Below are 25584 nucleotides of genomic sequence, written 5' to 3' on the forward strand. Positions count from 1 at the left end.
CCCCTTCTCCCTTACAACTCCACCAAGTAACCCTGTAGCAGCTTCTGTGTGCTACAGTATTGGCAACAGTGCCTCCTTCTCCCTCCCATCAGCTGCGTTCCTCATGCTGCACTCCAAGCTTTGTTTTAACACTGTCTGCATTCAAATCCAGTCTAGCTTAAAGCCCTTTAAAGCTCCATGCCTTGGGTGGAGGGGTCAAAGGTGGCCAGGTGGAGAGCGATCACATTTTCTTCCCAGGGCTATGTACTTTCCATAGAGACTGAATGTGCCTTATTTACACTCGCTTATTGCATTTTGTTCATATTTTCCAAACAGACAGGAAAAGTCCACTGGGAGAGCACCAAATTACCTGGGCCCTTCTCTGCCTGAGTGCTGTGCTTTCCTGGGGGAGGGAGCTGTCTTTTTCCACATTTTGGAGTAATGTGCAATGGCACTATACTTTTCTCTAATGAAGCCCCAGTGGCCACATGTGACACAGGCAGCAGGCTGTTCGCAGTTCTTCCAAAAGACCATTGTTCTCACACCAAAGCTGACAAAGGCGAGAGCCTACTTGCTTTCCCTCTGTCCTATATTGCTTAGCTAGCTACCTCACCTGCATCATTGGCAGAGCTTCCTACACAAGGCAAGGCCTGACAGTTTGATTTTTTTCAACCCAGAGTATGGATGAAATATATGAATTGTTAGGTTAGTATTCGCTGCCCACAAGACCAACATACCCAGGAAGTAAGTCCTGCATATGGGGTGGCCCAGCAAGATGACAGCCCGATTCAAATCCTGTCTCTTCCACTTAATAGCTGTTCAATGCTGGGAGTCTGTGATCTATTGTTCATTCATTTAAAATATGGTGATAAATATATTTTCGAACAACTATTACATACCACCTTACAGCAAGTGCTAAGAATACAGGTGTGGGGAAGTCAGACCAATCTCCCAATCCTGGAACTTATCCACAGCAGACAGATATTGCAACCTGTATTTCTTGGACTTCTACTGACCCACGTGTAAAATAAGGAGAGATGTTATTCTTTATATCACAAGCATCTCTTCGGGCTTAAAAAAAGCATAACCATAAAATTCTAACATTATGCAGACAGTTGGGATATGAGAAGGGGAATATAAATTTATTGAGTTCCTGCTATATGCCAGTAGCTGTGAGCTATATTTTACTAATATTGTCTCATCGTATTCCATGTAGTATGCTATGAGCTAAGTTTTATTACACCATTTTGCAGATGGAAAAATTGAAGTTTACAAAAGGCAGTAAAAGGGTGATTGTATTCAGCCAATAGGTGTGTATTGAGAACTTTCTTCATGCCAGGAACTGACTGTGTTAGATGCTGGGTCCTCAGTGCTGGGCAGAGTCGGGGCATGTTTTATGTTGTTATGATCTAGGGGAGAAATGGGCACTGAACGAGATGGGTGTTATGAATGCCATCAGAGAAACAAGGCATTGGGAGCACAGAAAAGGGAAATCTCAAGTTTGAGGAGTAGGGAAGTCCTCTAAGAAAATGTCACTCTAAACCCGAGATCTGATGGAGGAAATGGCATTACAAAGGCAGTAGGAAGAGTTGTTTGTTTCCCAGTGGAAGAGTATGTCGGAGGGGCAGTAAGGCCAGAGCATGAAGGTTGAGGAGGAACAGATGTAGAAGAGAGATTCGGTTTTTCAGTGAGTGTGTCCTGCAGGCCATTTAGCTCACATTATGGAGTTTGGACTTAACCTACAGAATAACTGGAGCCTCTGAAATGTCTCAAGCAGGAGGGTGACTTGATCAAATGTCCATTTTAGAGAGATCACTTTGGCTGCTGGATGGAGAAGGGAACATGGTGGGGAGGGGGCAAGATGGGAGACCGATTAGGAGCCTGTTGCAGTTATCCTGGTGGGAGGTAGTGGTGGCATTGGAGACTAGAATAGAGGCAGTGGAGATAAGGAGTGAACTTTTTCACTGTGAACCAGGACAATTCCCAAGTGTTTGCCCTGAGAATATGAGTATCTGCTGGTACCATTTTCTGACAATGGGAAGAAGCAGAAATGAGGCCAGGGAGTGGATCCCAGAGACGTGGCTCACACACCCGCCCTGTTGGAGCAGATGGAGATTGTGTAAAAATGATACGTCACAACCTGTAGAAACAGGAGGGCAAGTGGGGAAACATCATTGAGAAGTAGTGTGTCCGGAGTTGGTTCCTTCCAATGGGTTCATGGTCTCGCTGACTTCAAGAATGAAGCCATGGACCTTTGTTGTGAGTGTTACAGCTCTTAAAGATGGCATGGACCCAAAGAGTGAGCAGTAGCAAGGTTTATTGTTAAGAGCAAAAGAACAAAGCTTCCACAGTGTGGAAGGGGAACTGAGCGGGTTGCTGCTGCTGGCTGGGGTGGCCAGCTTTTATTCCCTTATTTGTCCCCTGCCGTGTTCTGTTTCTGTCCCATCAGAGTGTCCTTTTTTCAATCCTCCCTGCAATAGGCTACTTTTAGGATCCTGCCAATTGGTGCATTTTACAATCCCCTTGCTAGCTACAGAGCACTGATTGGTGCATTTTACAATCCTCTTGTAAGACAGAAAAATTCTCCAAGTCCCCACTCAACTCAGGAAGTCTAGCTGGCTTCACCTCTCAGTAGGATGCTGAGGAGAGAACTGGGAGCACAAGAGCAATGAAAAGCAAGCTGAAACCAGGATGGAGGGTAGAGGGAATGTAATTGAATAATGGGAGAATTAGAGGGCTAGCTGGTATGTGTCCACCCAGGAGGGTAAGGAGAGCACAAGAAAGTAGGTCTTGGTCTTCATGATTAATCCAAATCCTCTCCCAAGAAAGCACTGTCTTTTCCTCTGAAGAGTCTGATACTGGTAATCCGAGTGCCCTGCTCCTCTCGCCAGGACCCCTCTCTAGAGATTGCCGGGATTGCCACAGGGTAGAATGCCAGAATGGCACCAGAATAGCAGGGGGATATATGACTATATTTTTCACCCCACATATATTACTTTTCCCTAGGAATGTACTAAATGTGTGTGATGTGTCCTCCGGGTCCCCACTTCTGACAGCTTCAGTCCCCCGTTCACACCTTTATTGGGGGCGGTGATGAGCGCCTTAAAAGGCGGGCACTTTTCTCCCATCACCGGCCTGTGTGTTGTGACTGGAATACGAAATCTGAACAAATAGCCCTCTGCAGGCTGTTGCCTTTGATTATTTCCTTCTTTGGGATGTATCAAGCTCCAGGCAATCTGTGCCTGACTTTCTTCTCATAAGGACCATTTGGTTGAAGACGCTGTGAGTGAACAGGGCCCAGTAATTGAGAGCCTCCTCTCTCCATTTCGGGTTTCTGATCTCTCTCGACCCACGCCAGTGGCTCCCTGCTAGTGGACTTGTCCCTGAGTGACAGATGCATTCTTTCAGGATTCCAGTGCCTGATCCCATCAGACATCCAAGGCTTGTGTACTTTGGGGAGCCTGTGGAAAATCCAGCAGTCTTGTAAGGATACAGATTACCTGCACATCTGTCAGGATTTAGTTAAACACGACTGACTAATTTATCTTGAAGCATGAGATTTCCTCTGCACGTTGACTTGGCAATTTTCTCTGTTCAGAGAACATTTAGAATAGATGGTGTGCATGGCAATAGAGAAAAAATAGAGGCTATTAATTTCCCATTTTCAAATGTTAAATTGACTACGGAGTGCACAACCTATTTCCCTTAGAAAAACGGGCCACATCCTCTCCTGCTTAGAGCAGGACAGTGTCAGAAAAGTGAACACCTAGGTTCACAAGGTTCTGAGTTGGGGCCAATGAGCGTGTCAGGAGGGCCTGCTCCTGAGGATCTGCCTTGGCATCTGGGCTAAGCCAGGATTCTCCACCTTCATAACAACTAAACAACTACCTTCCCTACTATTTGGGAGCATGACTTAGCAAGAGATGCTGGTTCCTGGTTTGTGGGGGCTTATCTTCTTTCTCAGCTCATCTTAAACAGCTGAAGGGAAGAAGTATGGGAACAAACTTGGATGGCAGAATATCATGAGGATGCTCCAGAAAGTTAGCCCAAAATGATCACTAACCTGATTCAGTGCTGCCCAGCACGACAACCTGCTGTGGTGGTAAGATTCTGCATCTGTGCTGTCCAGTGTAGAGGTCACTAGCTGTGTGGGGTTGTTGAATGCAGTGGTGCAACTGAGGAACTATCTATTAGATTTTTAAAAATTTTTATTTTTGAGACTGAGTTTCTGCTCTTGTTGCCTAGGCTGGCGTGCAGAGGCACAATCTCAGCTCACCACAACCTCCCAGGTTCAAGCGAGTCTCCTGCCTCAGCCTCCCAAGTAGCTGGGATCGCAGGCATGCACCACCATGACTGGCTAATTTTGTATTTTGAGCAGAGACAGGGTTTTACCATGTTGGCCAGGCTGGTCTAGACCTCCTGACCTCAGGTGATCCACTGCCTCCCAAAGTGCTGGGATTACAGGCATGAGCCACCACACCTGGCCTAAATTTTAATTAATGTAAATAGCCATATATGGCTAATGGCAGCTTACTAGATAACACAAGCATCTATTTTTACTTATTTCCTATGTGGCTAAAAGCCAGTTGTGTGTAGGTGGATTTGTTGTTGGTTTTCTGAATGCTGTGATGCTAGCCCTAATGTTAACTATAAATCTTTTGTTTAAAAATAGCGATAGCAATAATAATCAAAATCATAGGTGGCACATACTGAGTAATTACCATATATCATGTACTTTGCTAAGAACTTTATATACATTGTCTGATTTATAGTTATGTAACCATATTGTCCCAAGTTTTACAGATAAGGAAGCCGAGGTGCTGGAGGCTCACTGACTTGTCTGAGGTCACCCAGCCAGTGAGTGGCAAAGCTGGGATTCATTCCAGCCAGCGTGACTCCTGAGAAGTTATTCTTTGCTGCCTGTTGAGACATTTCTCAGTGCTGTTTCCTGGCTGGTGTTTTAAAATACAGCCAAACCCTAGTTATTAAAAGCAAGGCAGTGTTTTAAGGCCATTAAAAACTGGGGTATAAACACTGGACATTCAATCATTCCATGCTTTGCAGAGTGTAGAGTTTGGATCCTACCTGGACAGAAGGCAGTGTCATAAATGAGAGTCCTCAGGTTGCAGAGACCCAGTCAGGGCCTGGTCACCTTTCTTTTAATATGGAGGGTGGAGAAAGACCTTTTCTGCCTGAGCTCTGGGAAGCTGGGTTCTCCGTCAAGCCCTAGGGTGAGAAATGGGCTTGCCTGATAAGCACATGTAAAAATGAGGACAGGATCTGCATGGTATTGTTTTCTTCTGGAGAAGTTTCACCTTGTCCTTTGCAAGGCAGGCCGATGGGAGTTGATCACCTTAATTCAATCAGGGCCTGCGTTGACTGAAGGCCAGCTTGGAGTTTTGGTGAGACTGTGTCTACTCCTTTTTCATCACTGTCCCTGTGGCTTCCAGTGAAGACCCCAGGGATTCTCCCAGGCTCCCTCTGCACTGGTAGGTTCTGAGCCCTAATCTGTGTCTCTTCAGCACCATGAGATATTCAGAACTTGACTGTGCCTTGTAACAGCATTTGTACTTAACTGCTTAGCAGCCTGCTCCTGTAGCTTTAGAATTTGGGAGAAGTTACAGATGTGGGGTTCTGTTCTTTGTCCCTTTTTACTCATTGGAATTTTGGCTCCTCAGATCCTTAATTTGTTTCTCCAGATGCTAAAGGCCCCAAACATATTGCTGGGTTCTCTGGGTCTTGGTAGCAGCCTACTGCCTGGACCCTTTGCAGGTTTTCTCAATACCAAGAATTAGTGTATGCCCTGCGGGAAGAGGAAGGGGCTAGGGAAAGTCAACTCCTTTCTCTGCACCATTTTTAATCCTTTGGGATCTCTTTCCTCAAGTTTTAGCACTCTACAAGACCTTCATATAGCTTGCACCTACCTACTCACCTGCCCACCCATCCATCTGTCTGGATTTTCTTGTTCTCAGGAGTGTCTGCCCCAGTGATTCTGTCTTACCCTAAGAAATGAGCTAAATAGTTACAGATGGGCTGAAAGGACTACTTTCGTGGAGAAGGCATCCATTTGTTTATAGTGGAAAGTCAAGAATGAGACCACTGGAAGGCTAGCAAAATAGGCCCAATCCCCAAAACCAAACCTTGGTCTAAAACAAAATTGGGAGTCTGCTATTCATAGGATCTTTTGGTGTCTGTGCCTAGGTGTTAATCTGTTGGCATGAGTTTAGTGGAAAATGTAATCTACTCTGGCAAAACTGCAAGAGCAAGCTTTATGCGGTTAGCAAAAGTGATCTGTGATCATCTTCGGAGGATGCTGTACAATTATGAGACCACCACAGCTTGCTTTCACAGCACAGAGGCCATCTAAATTCAAGTTCTGAACAATGGCTGCTTGTTCTGGGGGTCTAGGCTTTCTTTTTGTCCCACTCTTTGTGCTAACAGCATCTTTGGGGTGTTTTCCACGTGAGGTAACAGTTATATCATGGTTGGATAGAAAAGTTTGCTTTGAGGCCGGGCGCGGTGGCTCAAGCCTGTAATCCCAGCACTTTGGGAGGCGGAGACGGGCGGATCACGAGGTCAGGAGATCGAGACCATCCTGGCTAACACGGTGAAACCCTATCTCTACTAAAAATGCAAAAAACTAGCCGGGCGAGGTGGCGGGCGCCTGTAGTCCCAGCTACTCCGGAGGCTGAGGCAGGAGAATGGCGTAAACCCGGGAGGCGGAGCTTGCAGTGAGCTGAAATCCGGCCACCGCACTCCAGCCTGGGCGACAGAGCAAGACTCCGTCTCATTAAAAAAAAAAAAAAAAAAAAAAAAAAAAAGGAAAAGTTTGCTTTGAATATGGTTTGCCAGCAGCCCTACACACAGAGGGCAGAAAGCCCCCAGACCCATTGTCTGTTCTGTTTGCTTTTCTCTAGCCTGCACAGACAAGGAGTTGCGGAACCTTGCCTCCCGGCTGAAGGACTGGTTTGGAGCTCTTCACGAGGACGCGAACAGAGTCATCAAGCCCACCAGCTCCAACACAGCCCAAGGCAGTAAGGCCATTTTACTTTTGCTCATTTATTTCATTTTAAATATCATGTTTCCTCAATTTATTAGACAGTGATTTAGGGTTAGCAAATATCATTTGGGGGGTGAAAAACACCCACTACCTTAAATATATACTTTGACTTTATGTCCCAATCTCAAAAAAGTTGGATTAAAAAATGTTTAGTATAGGCATTTTGAAAAAAATATATGATCTCACCATTTTAATGACTGTAAGCATGCTGTGGTACCTACTTTGAGGTTTTCTTCGGTGTCATGTATGAAACTGTGTGTGTGTTTATAATTACAAAGTGTGGATCATACTTTCCAGACTGTTTTATGATCGTTTACCATGTAGAAATGTGACCATCTTTTCATGTTGTGAATTGTATTCTACTGATAGCTACACAGAATCCCAGTTTATGGAGATAACAATTTACTTAATTTGATCTTTATTTTCGGACACTGAGGTTGTTGCCAGTGTTAGGCTAATAGAAGTAACACTGTAGCAAACATATTTGGTGCTACGTCTTTTTGTACAATAGTCAGACTGCACATTGTCTTTCACAGAAACTCCCAGATAGGTGTCCCCTCTCCCCATCCATAACATGCAAATTGCTCAAGGAGCCTCCCCCCAGCATCAGGTGATGAGTTGGCAGAGACCATACTCAGCTTTGTCATAAGTTGCAGAGAACACTGAGAGTGGGTCCTCACATTTGCACGTCGATGGACTCTCTTTGATGCCTTTAATTCAAAAGCAGTTCGGGATAGGCTGCTCCACACTGTGGTCAATGAGCACAGAATAGATTACTAAACACAATTATTTGATATATGTAGTTTGGCTGCAGCCTTTTCTATTTAGCCATTCTGATATTATTTGGTCAAAATATAAAAACACATCATTTAAAACAGCATTTCACCTGATCTCATGCTTGTTTGGAATTTCTGAAAGTAATGCTCCTGGATTGAATGTAGTAAGTAAGAAGTTAGAGTAGCAACTGTTGAGATTCTGAGTTTGACTAGCATCTGTTTTTCAACCAAAACAAAAATGATCTCCTTAATTTTTAGTTATTTTTGGCTGCTCATAGAGATATCAGTGGAGAACATCAATCCAGGGCACAATTATTTTAATAGTTGAGATCTTTTACCTTAAGGAAAAAATAGCATTTAAGTGTCCCCAAAGTGGTTCTTGGTGGTTGGGTCTGTTGGAAAAGCAAAATAAGACTTTTTTCCCCTGGATCCACTAGAAGCAGCCTGACCCTTGGGTTTTCTGAACAACCTTTCAACAAAGAGCAGATTGATGTGAGGAGAACAGCTGCTTGCAGCCTCCAGTCTCTGGAGATTTCTCCAAAAGACCTGCCTTTTCCCAGAAGCAAATTGAGTCCCCTAAGAGGCTTTTAGGTTTGATATCCTGAAGCAACTGGAGTGAAGGGAATGTTAAAGAATGATGCTTAGTTAGCTCAGAAGGCCAGAGGAGTGAGCTGCATTTGAGTCTAGGAGTTCTGAAGGGGAAACCCTGGAACTCTGCTTGGTCCTGCACTCTTGGGGCCAACAAGAAGGGCTGCTGTCCTTTCCCCTGCATGACAGGCAACCACAGATGTCAAGATGCAGGCACCCATTTTCTAGTAATGGGGTGAGCTGGGCTTGACTTTTTGACTACTGCCCAACCAGATTGGCACTTCTTTTTGCTGACCAGTCAGCAGTAAACTCCTCTTGCCTTATGTATTAAAATATCAATATCCTATAAAATTGATGCATAGTAGGTAAAATATTGTATACAAAAGCGTAGAGCTGGGTAGTGCCAAAGTAAATTATTTCCTCTCATTCAGCAGCCCCTGAGGACAGCATCATCAAAGACTACTGATAATCATGACATTCGGTCAAACAAGGGGCCACGTTATGTCCCATAGCCTCTCTTCTGGAAAAAAAAGGGGAGGTATTTTAAAATGTGTTCTAAGATATTAATAAATTTAAAAATGGAAAGATTTTATGTTTAAAGCAATAGAGTTTACAATAGCTAGAAATCTCCTCCCAACATTTTTTTTTTTTTTTTTTTTAATTGAGCACTATATGCCTGTCATGCCTGAGGCTGCTGAAGGGCACAAGACAGTCTTTCCCCTAAGGGAGCTAATAGTCTGATTAACAAGCATGGACAATGAGGGGAAGCATAGGGTTGTAAGAGAGCTCAGAGGAGGAGATGCTGTACTTATGCTTCTGGACAGTGAAGACTTTTCTGCAAAGATGCTGCTTTAAAAAGAGTGGGTATACAGCTGGGTGTGGTGGCTCACATCTGTAATCCCAGCACTTTGGGAGACTGAGATGGGCGGATCACGAGGTCAGAAGATAGAGACCATCCTGGCTAACATGGTGAAACCCCATCTCTACTAAAAATACAAAAAATTAGCCGGGCATGGTGATGGGCGCCTGTAGTCCCAGCCACTTGGGAGGCTGAGGTAGGAGAATGGCGTGAACCTGGGAGGCGGAGCTTGCAGAGAGCTGAGATTGTGCCACTGTGCTCCAGCCTGGGCAACAGAGTGAGACTCTGTCTCAAAAAAAAAAGAGTGGGTGCACTTTACTGTATTCTATATTTCACTAAGAAAGCGTTCCTAGTGATGCACATAGAAACTTAATGACCAAGCTGTGGGCAACTGATCCCATCAGGCCCCTCTTGCACTGCCCATCCCTAAACATGACACTCTAGGCCAACTGGATGGCCTCAGGACAGGAAGATCAAATCAGGCAGAAAACTAGCAGAGGAGTCATTGAGAATATGTAGATTCTGGATTAAGCTTGCTGGGGTCTGAATCTCCATTCTACAATTGTATGACCTGGAGTCTTATTTTTTTCATCTGTTCATCCATACCGTGGAAATGATATAGCACCATTTCATAGGACTGTTACAAGGATTCAGTGAGAAAATTAAGTACAAAGTGCTTAGAAGCATGCTTTCTATATAGCAACAGACATTCACTTTTATCATTGGTATTCCAGAAAAATACAACTAGCCCTAGAAATCCAGTTTGTGGAATAACCTGAGATTGCATGGCACCTTTGATTCTGAAAAATGATGAGTTTTGAATCTGGGGCATGTCTACAGTAGACTCAATATCCCGAGTATTGAGCTAAGTGTTATTATTTTAGTGCATACACTTTCCATTGTGGAAACAAATAATTCTTTAACAAAACAACTTCTTCTCCCCCAGGGAAATAAGAAAGAAATTATTGTCTGAGTTGATTTGGATTCCATCTCATGGATCTCCTTAGGGGATTGCAGAAGAGAAGAGTGGGGAACAGAGGCAGGCACCTGGCTTGTTTTGCCATAAATGTTCAGACTGCTTGGATTTAAAGGGCCTCTGGGATGCAATCGGTGCTTCTGGATTATGCTATATTGTTTCATTTCACTGCTATCTTTTAAAAATATTTTATTTTGGTTTTCCAATATTTTTTGAAATATAAAAGCATAGTTTTTGGTATCACAAGCTATACCTCTCACTCACCATGTTTCTATTATTTCTTTCTTTCAGGCATACCCCATTTTAAGCAAATGAAAATACAGATTTATGTCACAGATACGTTAATGTTGGGGATTTTTTCCCCTTTAGAACATATTTTCCTCAAATGATGACTTTTAAACCATTTCACTTAAAAACAACACAAGAAAACACAAAATATTCTAGAGAACCACTAAATCTGTATGTGGGGAAGGAAACAGCCTCAGGAGGGGAGTCGGGTGGGCCTTGGCATCTTCTTGGGGCAGGAAGCTGGGGAGTGAGCAGGGAGAGAAGCACCAGGTTTGGTGGCAGCTGAGATGTGCCTTTTGCTTGGCAGGGTTTGACACTAGCATCCTGCCCATCTGCAAGGACTCCCTGGGCTGGATGTTCAACAAGTTGGACATGAACTACGACCTCCTGCTTGACCATTCGGAGATCAATGCCATCTACCTGGATAAGTACGAGCCCTGTATCAAGCCTCTTTTCAACTCCTGTGACTCCTTCAAGGATGGCAAGCTGTCTAACAATGAGTGGTGCTACTGCTTCCAGAAGCCTGGAGGTAAGGTGGGGTGGAGGGGTGGGGTCCCTAGCCCAGGACAGCCTTGCTGGAGCAGAGGAGGACTGCATATGTCTATGAAGTAGGCAGAGAGCCACAGCCAGAGAATAAATCATTCATTCCATTTAATGCCAGGCCCAAAGTCTCATTTCTTTCAGTCTATTTCTGCTTTTAATGTGGTTTACGAGAAAACCCAAGAGTAGTAATCAAGGAGTCAGTTACTTCTGTCTGTTCCTCCCTTTGGGGAAGTCTCTCAACTGTCTGTTTTTTTCCTCTATAAAATGGGTATGGAAACCTTCACTACACAATCCTCTCAATGTAAAAAATACCTTACAAATGTAAGAGACAATGAATATCATTCTCATTGAGAAAGTCACTTGTCAGTTTCTCTAGGATAAGTTCAGATTTATACTAAGTGTCCTAGACAAGGATATTTTGGTTATAAATAAAATCTAGCTAATGAAAAAAAGAGACAAGATTTGAAGAATAGAAGAAAAGATACTGGGATATTTCATATAACCCAAAGTCAGACAGATCGGCCTGCTGGGGGATTCAGAGTAGCGACAGGTAGCCAGTGGCAGATGCTCTGACTTCACCTCCCTCTGCCTGGGGGGTGCAACTGAGTATGGCACTCACAGTTAATGGGACCAGCAGAGACTGGCCCACATCGGGAGAACATACAACTACAGGCATAGCTGGCACATCCCACTGCCAGGAAAGGAGGATGGCTGCTAATATGAAAGTATTTAAGTTACGGATGCATAGACAATACACACACAACAAAAAACGTGAGCATTCAGTGAAAGGTAAGTAAGTGTGCATGAGATTTCAAGATATGTTCTTAAAATTACTAGTCAAAAGGCATGTGCCTTTTAAAATTTGAGCAATATTTTCCATTTGACCTCACCTCCAAAGAGGTTGTAACAATTTTTACTTTCACCAAAAATATATGAGAATACCTAGTCTCTATGGCATTACCAAGCTTCTTGATTTATGAGTTAGGTTGAACATCTGTACATATGAAACATTCTTGAAATGTCTATATGTTCTTTGTATATTGTTTCTATCAGGTTCTTGTGTGTGTTTTTTTTAAGGAAATTGGAACTTCTCTGGTCATAGGTATTGTAAATATTTTTTCCCAAATTACAGTTCATGCATTTTTGTTAGGGAGAAATTTTAAGATAGCCAAGCTTCTCTATATTTTATGGCTTCTAAGAAGCCATAAAGCTTAGAAAGGTATTTCTCACTTTATGTCTTATGTTTTCTTCATAAAAGGAAAACTTTTGTTGTTCACTTAAATTCTGTATTACACAGTCAAGTAGGCTCCCAGCCTCCCTGGGGATGGTCATCCAGTTGCTATATACATTTCATATATATATTTAATTATATATAATATATATTAATAATATATTTTATATATTTAATATATAGCTATTTAATATATTAAATATATATAGCTATATATAATATATATTTAGATCTATTGATCTATATTTAGATCTATATTATGATCTATATTATGATCTGTATTTAGATCTATCTATAGATCTATTGCTGAATACTCTGTTCTTACTATTAATCAGTTTTAGACTTTTAAATCACAGTTGTTTTATAATACGTTTTAGAATCATCCTTTGCTGCCATTAATGTTTTTCTAGAATTTTCCTGGATATTAGGTTTCTTTCCCTCCGTGAACTTTAGCATTAGTTTATCCAATTAAAAACAATTCCTATTGGTAATTTTTAAGTATCAGGCAAAATTAGATTAATCAAATAAAAATCAATAGCAGTATAATATGGAATCATTTTGTTTTAGAACAAGATCTATCAACCAGTGGTGTTACGTTTTTAAATTTTGTTCTAACAATTATTATACTTTCCTTGTATTTTTTATTGTTACCGTTATAAATGAAACAGGGTTTTTTTTGCATTAAATTCCCTCCCTGGTGGTTGTTTCAACATTAATTTTGTTCCCAACCACCTTACTAAAATCTCGTTTTGTTTATAAGTTATTCTGGTCAGTTTGCTTAGATTTTTCATGTGTGCAATCATACCATCTGGAAATAGTGATAATTTTTCTCTTCATTTTCAATTTTTATACCTCATTTCTCTTTTCTAATTACATCTGTTAGTACCTAAAGTCAATGTTAAAATAATGACTATTTAAAAATTTTAGTCGTGTAAATACTTGTAGTGATTCTCAGCATTAGGCCTAGCGATAGTTTTAGGTTTGAGTTCATATTGCAACACCTGATTTTTAGCCTGGTTTCCTTACAACACAGAGTCTGTGTGTTAATGCTTTGCCTGAAGGTAACAGTGCCAGAGCTGACCACATGGGACATCTCAGGATAGACTGCCCTTACTCTTGCAGTTGCTAAAAGCCAGAACCCCTACCTGTGGCACAGCATCCAGGAAATGCTACCTTTTATAACCCAGATGAAATTTGCTTCTCCTTTCCTTTGATGTTTTCAGTTGATATATTTCTCCTTTACTCTGAAAGCATCTTAAAACAAGAAGTCAACAAAATGTATTTTACAAGCAGTTTCTCTCATGGAACAAGCAGCAAGACTAGGTATCATTGAGTTGTAAATAGTTGCTTAGGTACTTTATATGCAAGTGTGGGGCCTGCAGAAAGAGGCAGTATCAGCCAAAGATAAGAGCTCAGAGAACCAGAACTCCTCTGCCAAGGACAGGAGAACCATGAACAAATAGCAGAACTCCCAGAGCCACAAGTTCTGCAAAGGCAAATTATGGTAAAACTCTGAAGAATGAATGAAGTCACTTTTCGTTTTGCTTGGAATGAAACTAACTTTTCTATGACATGTATTTTGTCGCTGAGGACCCAGAGACTGGGACAGGTGAAGAGATTTGCTCAAAGTATTCAGCTAGGAGGTGGCGGAGCCTAAAGTCTCATCACTGCCTCTCCAGATCTCTTCTGTGTCTTCATATTGTCCTTCAAAGCATGTGTTTTACTTTCCTGGGGGTAGTGAGCCATGAGGTCTGAAGTAACCATTTCTATCGATCCTTTTCTACAGCAAAACCTAGGCTACATAAGTATTTGTCACTTTTGGTTGGTTCATCTGTGGATTCAGAACACTTCCCCACTAATAAGCCTTGGTTGATTACTTGCTTCCTGATAGAAAGGAAAAAGTCTATTATACCACCTATTAGATACTTGGTATTTGCTTGAGTTGGTGCTAGAAAGAAAAATTTCTATACAATGTAAGTAGCCCCCAAATACTATTTTAAGTGCATTGTGGTATGAGGTTTGTTTTTTAATTAGTAACACTAATGGCCCAAATTTGTTTTGTTGCATAGTAATAGCATATGGAAGAATTCCACTCCCAGGTGTGTCATTGTCTACATTTCACATCAAGAGTGAAGTCAATCATTAGCGATTATACTCCATACCATCTGGAAGCTGACTTTCAGAAATTATTTTTTAGGTCTCCCTTGCCAGAATGAAATGAACAGAATTCAGAAGCTGAGCAAGGGGAAAAGCCTGTTGGGTAAGTACAATTTCTTGCCACTCGTTTACATAACTCATTAAACCAGCCATGTCCCTTGTAATGATCAGCATGGCAATGGTTATTCAATTAGGGCTAGTGTTTCATGAAAGAAATGCCTTGTTTTACCCCAGGCAGCTGGACATAAACAGAGGACTGCCTGGTTGAGAACTGCTGTGTGTTCTTTCAGCAGGAAGAGAGGTTGGCCAGGTCTGGAGTCCAGCACCTTCCCCACTGCTAACTCCTCCCTGATCTTAGGCTAAAACAAATCTTGGCTTTTTCTTTCTAAGTAAGATCATTGAATGGTGCTCTCAAGTGCTCTTTCCAGTGCTAAAACTATAAAGTCTAAAAATTACAGCATTTCCTCTATTCCCCAGATAGGGTTGTCTGTTGAAGGAGGCAGATGGGCTGTACTCTCTTTAGAATTTATCAGACAGGGTTGAATGACATGCATGTGCTTAAACCTATTTCTACCTTCACCTAATCCCTCCAGGAAAGTGTGCAGGCTCTTTGGACACCACGGAAGCAAGTGGGTTGAGTGAATATGTGTTCCCCTAACATGCACATCTTGCAGGCCTCTCAAAGTGTCCCTGTTAGCTCCAAGCCTGCCTTCTCCAGCTCATGGAGGAAGTCCTGGCATTTGTCATAGAAACATTGGCCATTCTCATTGGTTTTCTGAAGAAAGGAAGAGCCTGCTTTGCTTTCCTTGCTTTTAAAAAAAGAAGTGTCAGCTGCAACACAGTAATACAGAATTATTCCTGTGAAGCATTCAGAGGCAGGTGCATTCCCCAAGCAGTCTGCCATTTCAGAAGTTTCTCTATTCATTTGAAGGAAATGAATGGAGAAGGAAATGGGCAAGTTTTCTTGCAGATTGTCAAATGTAGGCAGTCTATGAATTCTGGTGATTTCTTCTCAGGATTTTTTGAGCTTTTTCAAAATGCATGTAGACTTCCCCAAAGTTGTCATGATTTTGAACTCTTTGGGCCTACATTCTTCTGCTGAGTAAAAGGACGTAAAGATATATTTCTGGTCTGAAGGCAAAGTGGCTGGATCCCTCCTCCGTAGGTTTTTCCAGTGCAAGGACTTGTGTTTATTGATCTCATTTCTCCATGTGGATATTATTTTGAGTGACGTACGTATGATCTGCAGGTAGTTGAAGAATTAGTACATTGCTGTTTATTAAAACATTCTTTTTGTGCAGTATAGATATCGTATACATTGCCTCATTGGTAAGGGTCACCTGTGATAAACCCCATTTTGTTTTAAAGCTTGCTTTATCACATTTCCTACTTACGGAGATTACTCCAGCTGACTCAGAAAAAATGCCATTTGCTTACAAATTCGTTATATATTCAAGGGTATACAGAGTCAAATAAATAAAACAAATTATTATCAGCTATAATTATTACATTGTCGATTTAGAGCAGCACCTGCTTCTTACCAACCCAGGAGCTCAGCCCATTTTTTTCTTTTTTTTTTTTTGGTCCAAAGAGGAGCCAGCTCTCTACATGTTCTCTTTTTTTTGCAGTCCTTGATTATCTGTTCACAAATCTCTTTTTGGGCTACTGACAGCATCTACATTTTCTTTTTTATCTACTGGTCTTTGAAAACTAGGGATAACATGCAATGGCATACACTCCTTAATGAGAGGATGGGCACCACTAAGCCTCTAACTGTGGCATCAGCAGCCTTTCCTAAGTGACAGATATGGTGTTTCATGGTCTCATTTAATCTCTGAGAATATGGTCATCTTGGTATAGCCTGGTGAGTAGCATGTTCTAGACTAGACCCTAGAGTCAGCTGGGTCTGGGTTTAAGTCTTGATTCAAAATAGGAGCAATCTGTCCCTCCCATGCCACACTTTTATTGTTCCACTAAATAAAAGGCAAATTTGAAATGTGAGCAAGCTCACAAAAATCAGAAAATTAGGGCATAGAAAGATACAGTGGTAGGCAGGAACCTCTGTTTTCAGGAGGCTGATGTAGATGGTGTTACCACCCAGATTATCTTCCATAGAAGATGCACACTCTCATGAAACACACACACCCTGTAAGGAAAACCAAAACTAAAAACTGTTATAAATAAAAATTACCCACAGTACAATGAGAATCAGGTTGACATCAGACTTACTGTTGGCAATACTGACTTAAGAGAAAATACTGTCTTCAAAGTGCTGAGGGGAAATAACTGTGAACCTACAATTTTAAATTTATCCCAATGATCATTCAACTGTGATGCCAGAGATACTCTGAAACCATCTAAGATTTAGTCAGCTTACTAGCCACAGACTCACTTAAATATCACTAAAGTACTTATTCTACCAAATGATCCCAGAAATAATTATTCAGATGCAATAATGAAAAAAATGACATGCTGCTAACTGTAAATAAAGAAGACCAATAAAATAGTTTTATAGCAACCTAGAATTAAAATTCCAGACAATTGGGGGAAGTTTGGGGGAAGTGAGAAACAGGTGGTAAGAATGTGTTAAGCTTCTGGTTTGTTCATGGTAAAAAATAATAATAATAATATATATATATATATAATATATATAATATTATATATAGAGAGAGAGACTAAATGTAGATTTTACTAGGAAAAACTATGCTCCTCTGTGGAAAATGAGTAGCCACAAGAATATTAGAATATATAGGTTTTAAACCTATGAAAAAAGGAAACTTGATTTCCATAGAAGGCAGGAAAAATGGTAAGTAGGAAACAGATATGGTGGCAGAAATTCTGTAATCACAATAAATGTGAACAGGCCAAAAATATTATTATTGATTAATACTTTAAAGGAGAGTTATAACAAAAATAATTCCACAGAAAGTTGAAATTAAATGAGGGTAAATACTCTTTTTTAAACAACATTAATATCTGACAAAGCAAATCTGTTTTTTACAATGCAATCATCTTGCTGAAATATCCCTTTTACTCTATTTTGCCACCAGTTGCTGTATAGACATGCCTTGCTTAGTGACAGGGATAGGTCCTCAGAAATGTGTCATTAGGTGACTTTGTCATTGTGTAAACATCATAGAGTGTACTCACACAAACCTAGATGGTGTAGCCTATTGGTCCTAGGTACAAACCTGTACATTATTTTATTGTACTGAATACTACAGGCAATTATAACACCATGGGAATCATTTTTGTATCTGAACATAGAAAAGGATTAGTAAAAATATGGTATTGTTATGGAACCACTGTCACATACACAGTCTATTGACTAAAACGTCACTATGTGGCACATGACTATACTCATAACTTAAAATGGAATAGAGCTGTAAGGGGGAATTATATCCACAGCGGTCTTCAGAAACTTTGACATTCTCTTCTTGAAACTTACAGTTCAAGTAGACAAAGACTTGTTAGCATTCACACTTATATATGTATTCCTGAATCTAGGCATTGAATGTAGTCTTTCAAACATCTGCCACAGACCATACCACAAAAGCAAATTCAACAAATTTCAAATAAATGATCACAGATCAAACTTACTGGCCACGACACAATAACAATAGAAGTAAAATATGAGATTACTAGACCCCCATATATTTGGTTTTGTGAATACATATTGATCAAATATGAAGTAAAGTAAAATATACAAAATATCTAGAAATGAATGAAAATGAAAGCATGGTATACAAAATACATGGGAAGCAACTAAAGTGAAATTTCATAGCTTCAAATGCATTTATAAAAAAAGATCAAAATGAAATCAACTAGATTTAACTTAAACTATAGGAACAACACAATTTTCTGAACAAACTAATGAAATAGACAAACATTTGACAATATGAAGAAGTGAAAAGGCTCAAATAGTGTCATGAATTCAAAAGTGGGATTTAAGCTCATAGAAGAATATTGTAAACGTGTGGTTCTCAAACTTTAGTGTGTACCAGAATTAGCTGGAGGATTAAATAAAGGAACAGATTGCTGAGCCCCACTCTCTAAATCTCAGGTGGGGCCCAAGAACTTGCATTTCTAAGAGGTTTCCAGGTGGTGCCACTGCTGCTTGTCCTGGAACCACACTTTGAGAACCACTGCTGTAAGTCAATTTATAACAATGATGAAAACCTAGTTGAAATGGATACTATCAGTTACCAAATTTTGGTAATAGAAGATCCAAGTAAATCAAAACCAGGAAATTAATCAAAATGCTACTTTCATCCCTCAAAATGGGCACCAGGCTCAAGATATTTTTATGGGCAAATTCTTCAAAAGAGAGATTCTCATAAAAAAATATCTAGAGCTTACCTGAATCATTTTATGAATTAGGAACTTCAATAGAAACAATGCAGAAAACACCAAAACAAAATTATATGCCTCAATCACTGTATTAGTTCATTTCCACACTGCTATGAAGACATACCCGAGACTGGGGTAATTTATTAAGAAAAAGAGGCTTAATGGACTCACAGTTCCACATGGCTAGGGAGGCCTCACAATCATGGCAGAAGGAAAGAGAGCGTGTGCAGGGGAACTGCCCTTTACAAAACCATCAGATCTTGTGAGACTTATTCACTATCATTAGAACAGTATGGGAAAAACCTGTCCCCATGATTCAATTACCTCCCACGGGGTCCCTAACACAACACGAGGGGATTATGAGCGCTACAATTCAAGATGAGACTTGGGTGGGGACACACAGTCAAACCATATCAATCACCTAGTAACATACATGTATATTTGTGCCACTAGCAATCCATCTTGTTAAAAGTATATAGAGCATAAAAACCATATGATTTTCTCATGTTAAAAATGTAATAAGAGTAGTACCCATTCAAGATTTAAAGGGAAAAATTAGAACTAATCAAAGAAGGAATTTTGCTTAAATTGTTTAACTCCAGCTTATTTTATTTTATTTTATTTTATTTTATTTTATTTTATTTTATTTTATTTTATTTTTTTGCCTGTAAACAGCGAGATAGTAATAGCAACACCTTATGGTGATATTGGCATGGCTTGATGAAATAATGCAAGTAAAGCACTTAGCTATTATTACCTCTTTCTTAGAGGCTAGAAGACAGTGACAAGGAATAGCTTGGAACTGTGTGATCCACAGACTGGTGGTGTTCATAGAACATTTGTTACTAGTCAGCACCAAGTGCAGTAGTTAATGCATATAAAAAATTTTGTAACAGTTTCACAGAGTCACTTTATGTGGTTGGGCAAAGTATTGGCAATGCTGGACTTGATATTTACTAGTGGATGCCTTGGGAAGATTAATTTTCCTAGACATCAGTTTCATATTAAAAAGTAATGATGGTACGTATCTCTTAGAGTTGTGGGAATAAGAGATTCTGCAAACGTATGTATATATACACCTACATATGTAAGCATGGTTTAGGTCAGTGCCCAGAATAGAAGTGTTCAATACATGAGAGCTATTATCGTTCCCATTTAAACACTGACATCCTTTTAGAGCTCATTGCATTTGGGCCTCTAAAGGTTAAGGGCCCTGTAATTTGACTAATAGCCAACCATCCCCATCCTCTGCTGCTGGCCCTGCAGCAGATATTCTGACATGTGAGCCCTCTTCCCTGTGTTGAGGGGCATTAACCCTGAGTATCTGTGCATGTCTCTGATTAAAGTCGCACCTTTTGTTCCCCCAGGGGCCTTCATACCTCGGTGTAACGAGGAGGGCTATTACAAAGCCACACAGTGCCATGGCAGCACGGGGCAATGCTGGTGTGTGGACAAATATGGGAATGAGTTGGCTGGCTCCAGGAAACAGGGTGCTGTGAGCTGTGGTGAGTAAGGCCTCCTGTATCAGCCCCACAACGACCTGGGTGGCCTGTGGGTCCTCACTGTGTAAGGATCTCTGCAGAAGAATGTCAAGAGGTAACTCCAGTCTACATTAAGTTTATAGTAGAGGCATAGTGACCCTGAAATCACATGAGCTCACATGGAGCTAGCTTGGCAGGTGACAGGAACTCACTATGAACAGAGAAGAGAGTTAGACAGAACTGCTGTAGGCAAAGAGCAACTTAGGCTGCCTTCACTTCTCATTTAGGGTTGGTAAGAGCATCTCAAGAATTCTAGGGCTCTTATGAGAACACAGTTTGTAATCTGTGCCCTGAAGACTCACCTCAGTGGGGCAGGGATGTTCCTGTTTTCAGAAAGTAAACTGCTTGGTTTTACCCTACAATTAAGTTACATGCAAAGGAACCCCTGCCGTGGGTCATGAGGTATAAGTGGAAACTAACCTCAACTCTTTTTTTCGCTCTTTCAGAAGAGGAGCAGGAAACCTCAGGGGATTTTGGCAGTGGCGGCTCTGTGGTCCTGCTGGATGACCTAGAGGATGAACGGGAGCTGGGACCAAAGGACAAAGAGGGGAAGCTGAGGGTGCACACCCGAGCCGTGACAGAGGATGATGAGGACGAGGACGACGACAAAGAGGATGAGGTCGGGTACATATGGTAGTGCCCACAAGAAAGAGGACACAAGTTTTGCACAAAATTGCAAGTCACTTCCTATTCCTGCATTTGTATCTAAGACTCCAAGGCACCAAGGTCTCTTCTCCATTGTTGCTCTCTATACCCAACCTAAGGTTTGGAAGACAACTGCTTGTTCCCAGAGGATTCTGATTTTGCATATGTTTGTATGGGAGAAAGGGTGTTGTGTTTTTTTGTTGTTTATTTTTTGGATAGGGAAATGGCTGACTTAATTAGAGCCTCCTTCCTTCCTGTGAGATTTTTCCAACAAGCATGTGATTTATGTGGAATTCTGACAGTGCAGGGAGCCCCCACCCTCTTAAACGTCAAAGTCCCTTTTTGATTACCCACACTGGTGGTTATTACAGCATGGTTCCCAGCCTTACAGTGTCTAAGTGCTTTTCTTGTGTCCTGTAGATGTCGTGAAAAACAAGAAACACACCACACTGTACCTTTCCCCCTGCCCCCATTACTCCCGGTGTTTATTATTAAAAATTAATTCGTTTTTTTCACATCACTATATCTGGCTTCCTATAAACAACAAACAGCCTTAATTCAGTCAAGACTCCCTTTGGGGATTCATTTGATTAAAAATTGGTGTCTGGACACTTCTCTGTACATGCATAAAGACTGTGTGTGTGTGGCCTGCACACATACCTCTCAGAAAAAGTGTTTAGGTATCTTAAAAACTCACTTGAAAAACAATGATAAATTTGTCAGCTTATCCAGACCTGGAACAAAATTTCTAGAATAAGAAATTTGTATCAAAGTCTTTTTTTGCACTAACAGTTGGCTCTTGTAGCCTGCAGGCTGAGGAGGTCTCTTCTCTGTGCATCAGCAAAGTTACTGAAAGCCTCTGATTGAGAAAAAACCTCCGTTTGCCTAAATCACTTTGCTCGCAGAAGCCATGTGACTTCCACACGACACGGGCAGCTTCACAAGCCATCTCTTTCATTTCTGCTTGAAGCCCCCTTGGCTGCAGCAATCCTGTATGCCATAGGTTCCTTCCTTCCTTACCTACTCAAGGGCTTTTTCTAAGGCATGCACACGTATCCCCTGTTCTCTGAGAAGAGAGTACTATGGTGTTCCTTAAGAGAAGAAAATTTCTAATTAATTCTGAACTCAATGTTTTGCTTTTACTCCCTTTCTACTGACAAATCATGATAAGGGCACAAAAGCTGTACAGATTTTTTTTTTTAACCACTCAATCCCAAATGGAGGCCTACAAAGAACGTCATAATAGCACATGGAAGCAAACCCTGGGTTTTTAAGAGCAAATTCTGTCCCCCTCTCACTCCCCACAAATGACAAGATACTAAAGTCACTGGAGTCTAGTTCCAAATTTGGTAGGGTCATCATCCCTACATTCCTTAGGATTTCTCTCCCTATCAAGCTGGCCCAGATACAAGTACCAAACAGTAGTCTCTGAAGTTCCCCCATTTCCTTCAGTACCAGTCTATAAGCTCCTGCCCCATCTGGTTTTCATCTACCAGGATGCCCTCATCAGAATCAACCACCCAAGCAAGCCTTTCTGACACACATGTCTATCTCTTGCCTTCCCCATCAACTTCAGCCTGTCCACACAAAAGCCACGTAAACTCAAGCAGAAACATGTTCAACCAAAACATGATCACAGTGGCAGCTGACCAACCCCCCATCCCAGACTGACCATTTGGATGTAACAACTCACCTTAAATTAGCATGTTCCAATCCTTGCATTGGCTGAATAAAGTGGCATCATACCTACAGTTGGTCTTAGATAGGAAATGAACTACTTGATATAGCAAAGTCCTGTGGCTTTGTAAATAACCCTGAGGTTTTGTACTTACTTTCCCCATAGGAAGACAGATCATAGGCAAGCTCTGTATTGGGATCTCAACTCCATCACCTTTGTTTCAATATTCTTTTCACTCTTGAACAAAACTGAGATAATTTAGAAAACAGGTGCTTAATTATAACAAAATTAGTATAAAGTATATTAAAAATCAAGACATTATAAAATCTCAGTTTAGATCACCAAAGAAAATCATTGTTACTATCTGCTTTGCGCTTAGGAAAATGTACAAGAGAAGAGATTAAAACTGAAAAATTGATTTCACTTAGAAAAACTTCTAGGAACAGGGTGAACCACTGATTTTAATTTGCCTAATTATCTTATGACAAGTATCAAATTAAGATGACACTTAAAGATCCTTAGCATTAACTTAATGATGGAGAAGAGTGCTCAATAGACAATTCCCAGTAAGGCAGTGAGATGCCATTTTCAGAGACATTCTAAGAAGATATTTTGATTCATCAAAATATTAAATAAAAAGCCCTCATCAGACTGGAACCCCCAAATCGATGGAGCCACATTAGTAATACTTTTCATGCCTCACTTTGACATGACAGCATTAGATTTTTAAAAGATCTTTAATATTTTCCACAAGTACTAAAGATTATAATGAGTTACCTTATGCTTAGAAGTAGAATGTTTGCTTTCTTCTTTTTGGAAATAGTCCTCCGAAAAGTCCACTTGTAGTAGTGACAAGGAGTCACTTGTACAGTGATCAAGTACACATAAAATACTGATTATAAAAATAATATGGTGATAAACTAGTCCCTTGTTTGATACAGGTATTAAGCTGAATCCTCGCTAATTCACTTTTGAAAAGTTCTTAATGAACAGTTTTATTCTTATTCCATAAACAACTCTTTTAATACAATTTCCTTGGTATCCAACTTAAATCCCAGAATTTTGTTCCACCCTGTTTAGTTGTTTGCTTATGAAGGTATTCTTGTTTCTACCAATATTCTAGGCATAAGAATACCTTATTGCTGAGTTGGAGGTTTTGTATCTCTTTCTCCTCCTTTATGCCCATTTTCTTACCCACAGCGGCAAATGACAATGTGTCTGTCCAGGTCTGCCCCCACTGCTCATCCCAGGATGCCACTCGCATTTTTTTCTTGTTACCTTGACCACACTGTACAGTAACATCCAAAAGCCCGTTCTACAGCGGGTGGTTTTGGTCTTTTTATAACTTTTTCTCAAAGTCACTGATGTTTGTCCCTGTTTAATGTATAGCATTGTAGTGAGAGCCCATCAAATCCTGAGTGTCAGTTTGTTGTCCCTATTGTAGATGAAATAGTGACGTAGCAAAAACCTAGTAAATTCTGAATGCTTTTTCACGTAGACTTATCTGGAATGTGAACACAACTCTTTGGTTAATAATAAATGCTTAACTGTAGTCCTGAGTAGGTGCATTTCTGTCTGTCTCAATAAATTTTACTTTGTCTGCAACATTTGAGTGTTTGTATTTCATTGGGTGGAATGTACATTCAGCAGGCCATGTTCCACACGCAATCACTACAGAATAGTATGAGCAGACACAGGGGATAGCTAATAAGGCTCTGTCGGGACTTCTGATTGTGGTGGGGAGGTCTGCCTGCCGGTGGTCTAGCCTGGCGCCTGCTGCACCCGGCACATGCATGCCCTGTGCTACTCAGTCTAGACCATGGGTCCCCAAACCCTGGGTCACAGACCAATACCAGTCCGTGGCCTTTTAGGAACCTGGTTGCATAGCAGGAGGTGAGCAGCGGGTGAGTAGCAGGTGAGTGAGTGAAGCTTCATCTGTATTTACAGTCACTCTTCATCACTTGTATTTATGTCTGAGCTCTGCCTCCTGTCAGATCAGCAGTGGCATTAGATTCACATAGGAGGGAGAACCCTATTGTGAACTGCGCATGCAAGATATATAGGTTGCATGCTCCTTATGAGAATCTAATCCCTGATGATGTGTCACTGCCTCCCATCACCCCCAGATGGGACTATCTAGTTGCAGGAAAACAAGCTCAGAGCTTCCACTGATTCTACGTTATGGTGAGTTATATAATTATTTCATTATATATTACAATTTAATAATAATAGAAATAAAGTACACAATAAATGTAATGCACTTGAATCAACCTGAAACCATCTCCCTCACCCCTAGGTCCATGGAAAAATTGTCTTCCATGAAACCCGTCCCTGGTGCCAAAAATGTTGGAGACCACTGGTCTACAACCACTCACCTGAGCCTTTGTTTTGGCTGCCTTTGCCTCTCTCAGGCTCCAACTTTACTCCTTACCTATCAGATTTCACTCTTGTCATCCTGTTTACAACCTTAAAGTTTTTAAACTCTGCTTATCCCTTCCCTCCCTAGTCAGTTATTCTCCAATTCTCTGAAAAACAAACAAGAAACAACACAACTTACCTCTCTTCCCTTTATGGGGACCCTAGGGTCTCCTCTCTTTGTGAATACACCACATATTTGTCAAACATCAGAAAGCACCCAAAATGGAACAGGAATTATTTCCGTTTCCCCTCTATCCACTTTTGGGCCAGTGTGTCTATGACTTAATTATACCCTGAGTGAGTAATTTCTCCATGAGCTGAGGTAGAAACTATCTTATGAATAATTCCATTCCTTTACCCTCTGGACTAAATTTTACAGACAATTTACAGATTGACAGTTCAAGAAAAGTTGCTTCATAAATCCGCAAAATAACTAAGCAGGAGAACAAGGACCAATGTAAAGTCTCTGAGGTAGTTAAAGGGTACGTTAAAGAG

At 40.9% G+C, this 25584-nt stretch overlaps 1 protein-coding gene across 2 annotated transcripts in view; it reads left to right on the forward strand.

Moving 5' to 3' along the window:
* SPOCK1 (SPARC (osteonectin), cwcv and kazal like domains proteoglycan 1) overlaps nt 1-21421 on the forward strand; it is a 513777-nt gene extending 492356 nt beyond the window's left edge. The window contains exons 8-12 of one of the 2 annotated variants that reach the window (XM_023195680.1): nt 6897-7013; nt 10834-11055; nt 14498-14560; nt 20175-20312; nt 20795-21140. In XM_023195680.1, coding sequence (XP_023051448.1) covers nt 6897-7013; nt 10834-11055; nt 14498-14560; nt 20175-20312; nt 20795-20985 — 731 coding nt within the window. In that variant the 3' untranslated portion in view covers nt 20986-21140. Of the gene's footprint in view, nt 1-6896; nt 7014-10833; nt 11056-14497; nt 14561-20174; nt 20313-20794 lie in introns of both variants that reach the window. The other variant, XM_023195688.1, reaches the window with a different exon arrangement.
* Nucleotides 21422-25584: the final 4163 nt, after the last annotated feature.

The sequence above is a fragment of the Piliocolobus tephrosceles genome, chromosome 4, assembly GCF_002776525.5.
Source record: "Piliocolobus tephrosceles isolate RC106 chromosome 4, ASM277652v3, whole genome shotgun sequence".
Taxonomy (NCBI): Eukaryota; Metazoa; Chordata; class Mammalia; order Primates; family Cercopithecidae; genus Piliocolobus; species Piliocolobus tephrosceles.